This window comes from Triticum aestivum, unplaced genomic scaffold (genome assembly GCF_018294505.1).
Source record: "Triticum aestivum cultivar Chinese Spring unplaced genomic scaffold, IWGSC CS RefSeq v2.1 scaffold182027, whole genome shotgun sequence".
NCBI lineage: Eukaryota > Viridiplantae > Streptophyta > Magnoliopsida > Poales > Poaceae > Triticum > Triticum aestivum.
This window is the reverse complement of record NW_025241864.1, coordinates 1-3,197: the sequence shown is the minus strand read 5'-3', so window position 1 is coordinate 3,197 and position 3,197 is coordinate 1. Positions and strand designations below refer to the sequence as shown.

The 3,197-nt window shown below is 49.2% G+C and overlaps 1 protein-coding gene across 1 annotated transcript; it reads right to left on the bottom strand.

Moving 5' to 3' along the window:
- Nucleotides 1-1,367: 1,367 nt before the first annotated feature.
- Nucleotides 1,368-3,190, bottom strand: LOC123176884 (uncharacterized). The gene is made up of 4 exons (XM_044590911.1): nucleotides 2,818-3,190; nucleotides 2,579-2,707; nucleotides 2,275-2,379; nucleotides 1,368-2,165 (listed from the first exon to the last, which is right to left on the bottom strand). The coding sequence occupies exons 1-4, from the start codon at nucleotides 3,065-3,067 to the stop codon at nucleotides 1,630-1,632; spliced, it is 1,020 nt and encodes a 339-aa protein (XP_044446846.1). The 5' UTR covers nucleotides 3,068-3,190; the 3' UTR covers nucleotides 1,368-1,629.
- Between the last annotated feature and the right edge of the window lie 7 nt (nucleotides 3,191-3,197).

Below are 3,197 nucleotides of genomic sequence, written 5' to 3'. Positions count from 1 at the left end.
CTCCCTGGCAGCGATCCGGTCAGCGATCCAGTTGCTGTCGAATTCTTCAGAGAAGATGTCGATTTCTTCAGGTATGTTCAGAGACAGGAAGTTCAGAGAACTAGTGTCCTGGCAACTGAAACGAAAAAAATTGAGCACTCGTTCGCTTTAACTGATTACTAACGAATCAGACTGTGCAAGATAAAAAAGGAAACAACCTCAAGCATTTGGTTAAACTGAAAGTGAAGCATTAACGGATCAAACTGCACACTGAATAACATCCAAAGCAAGTATATAGTTTCATCTACTAATGTCAGATCACTTACAAGGAAACAAGTACATAGTTTCATGGATCTACTCAAGTATGTATGACGCATAGTACGAACAAAATATGTGTGCTCATTCGATTTAACTGAAATTAGACCAGTCAAACATACAATGCAAAACCAAAGCATCCCCGACCTTATTCTCCACGCCGGATCACTTACCGACGACAAGCATATGACTGAAGCCTTCATGATAATAAACAGTTAACTGAAGCCTTGATGATAATAAATAGTCAACTGTAGCCTTGATGATAATAAAATTCAGTTAACTGTCCCCCGCAAAAAAGAAAGTGTTAACTGAAGCTTACAACAGGTAGACTTCAGTTACCTGTGTGTTTTCAAAAAAAAAAAAAACTTCAGTTAACTGTAGCCGTTGTCGGACACTGTACAGGGGAGCCCTTGTTCTTAGAGGGGCATTGATCTTTCACAAGTAGCTGTTGAATTCTTCATAGAAGATGCTGATTTCTTTAAGTGTGTTCAGAGACAGGAAGTTCAGAGAACCAAGAGTCTTGACAACTGAAACTAGATACTTCGAGCACTCATTCAGTTTAACTGAAACTAAACCAGTCAAAAATACGAGGCAAAACCAAAGCGTCCACAGCCTTATTCTCCATGCCGAATAACTTACTGGCGACAAGCACATTACTAGAGTCTGTTATATATATTGGCCATAGCACATTACTAGAATTTACAATGATCATCACTCGTAAGCTTAAACTAGAACAGTAGCAACTAAACACTGATTACTCATTCTGTTAAACTGAAAGTGAAACACTTGAGGCAAAACTAAAGCGTCAGGAAACCTATTCTCCACGCCAAATCATTTACTGACGACAAAGGACTGAAAGATATAAAAGGACTGAATCTGTTATATGTATTGGCCAGAGCATATTAAATTGAAAGTGAATTTACAATGATCATCACTCATAAGCTTAAACTGGAACAGTAGGAACTAAATTCTGAGTACTCATTTGGTCAAACTGAAAGAGCCAAAATCAAACTCAGAGAGCCAAAAATCAGTTAAAACAAGGCAAAACTAAAGCGTCAGAAAAGAGCCAAAGATTAACGAATCAGACTGCACTACACTGAGTGAAATCGATCTACAGCAAGTATTATAGTATCAGTTACTAAAATACTAAGTGATAAGGAAACAAGTCCTACAAGTATATAGTTTTGTCGATCTACTCAAGTATCAAGTCCTACAAGTATGCATTGCCGCATTTGGCCACATCACAGAGGAATCATTCTGTTCTGTCCTGTCAAAACGAGAGCTCAGCAGAAAAGGCTCAGCAGTTAAGCTGTCTGCTCCCAGAGTTGAGAAAAGCTAGCAGACCCCCCCTGGCGGCGGCGGCGGTGGTGGCGGTGGCGGGCCGCCGCGGTGGCGTTCCTTCGTACGAATGGCCGCCATCTCCAGCTCCACCTGCAGCCTCGCCCATATGGCCTGGTGCTGCTCCAGCGCAGCCCGATCGTAAAAAACCCCGTCGACATTCACCGGGACTGCCCCCTGGCCCTGCGGCTCAAGGACCGGATCCGGAGCCTGCTGCAGATCGGCTTCGCAATCCTCGCAGATCCACTTGGGGTCCTCGCCCTCGACCACCAAAACCGTCTGCGTCTCCAACGGCTTCGGGCAGAGAAGGCAAAAGTCTATGTCTGGACGCTGAATCGAGGACTCCAGCTCATCTAGAACCCCCTGCTCGATGTCCAGGACTGCCTCCTTCTCCATATCTGGGATTGCCTCCTGGCCCTGAGGCGCACCGGCGTTGCTGGGAATGGGAATGCCCTGAGCCTGAGGCGCACTGGCGTTGCCGGGCTGCCGCCTTGCCAGTAATCTGCGCCGGCTGGCGTCTCTCAGGCTAGTTACTAAGAAACCAAAGAAAAACAAGAAATCCAACTCCGGCGTGAGTGAAGAACCAAGAACCAGAGAGAAAGAATTTGCGATTTTCTTGGGTTGGGAAGGAAAGGAACACACCTGTAACAGGATTGCCCCCGCGCCCGTGACCGAGAGCTGGAAGAGACGGAGGTCGGGTCGCATAGGCTGCCGGCGCGTGGCTCGTGGAAGACTCCCCGGTGTAGGCTACAAAAGAATTACACAGTGGAGGGAATAGAATTAGAAACCAAGAAATCAATATCAAGGAACCAAGGCATCTGAAAGATGTTACAATTAATCCCAGAAGCGGGCATCAACCTCGAAAGAGACCAAGAAATCGAACTCCGACGTTAACTAACCAAGAAACCGCACGGACCAGAGACAAAGAACTTGAGAGGGAACCCACCTGGATTGCCCAGCGGCGGAGCGAATCCCCCGTGCCAGGCGTCGGGGGGCCCTGCAGCGGTGACAGTCGCCGAAGACACCCGTGCTGCAGTGTCGCCGGCTCCGGCTGTAGGCGCCGCACGCGGACTGCCTGTACGATCGAAAGAAACCAAGAAATCGAACTCCGACGTCAATGACGAACCAAGAAACCACACGGACCATAGAGAAAGAATTTTGCGCTTTTCTTGGGAGGGAACGCACCTTGATTGCGCAGTGGCTGCTCGAGCATCGTCATCGGTGCCGACTGAGAGAATCCCCCGTGCCCCGACCCGCCGCCGCGGCCGCCTCTAAGGAACTGGATAGGGGCGCCGGCGGGGCCTGGAAGCGGCTGCAAACTGCCGGCTGCAGTAGCCGTCGGTTCTGCAGGCGCCTGTGATGTGTCGTCGACGGCTGTAGTCTCCGTCCCCGCCCCGGGGATGTCGTCGTCGGTGGCCTTCCGCTTGTCCCCCATCTCGCCTCGGTCGAACAGCTTCGCAAGAACGCCCAGATGAAGGAGATTCAGAGGTCGCAAGAACTCGGGCGCGCGTGGAGGGAAGGAGGCTACAAGAAAGGATGGGAGAGGGGAGGATGGCGAGGCGAGG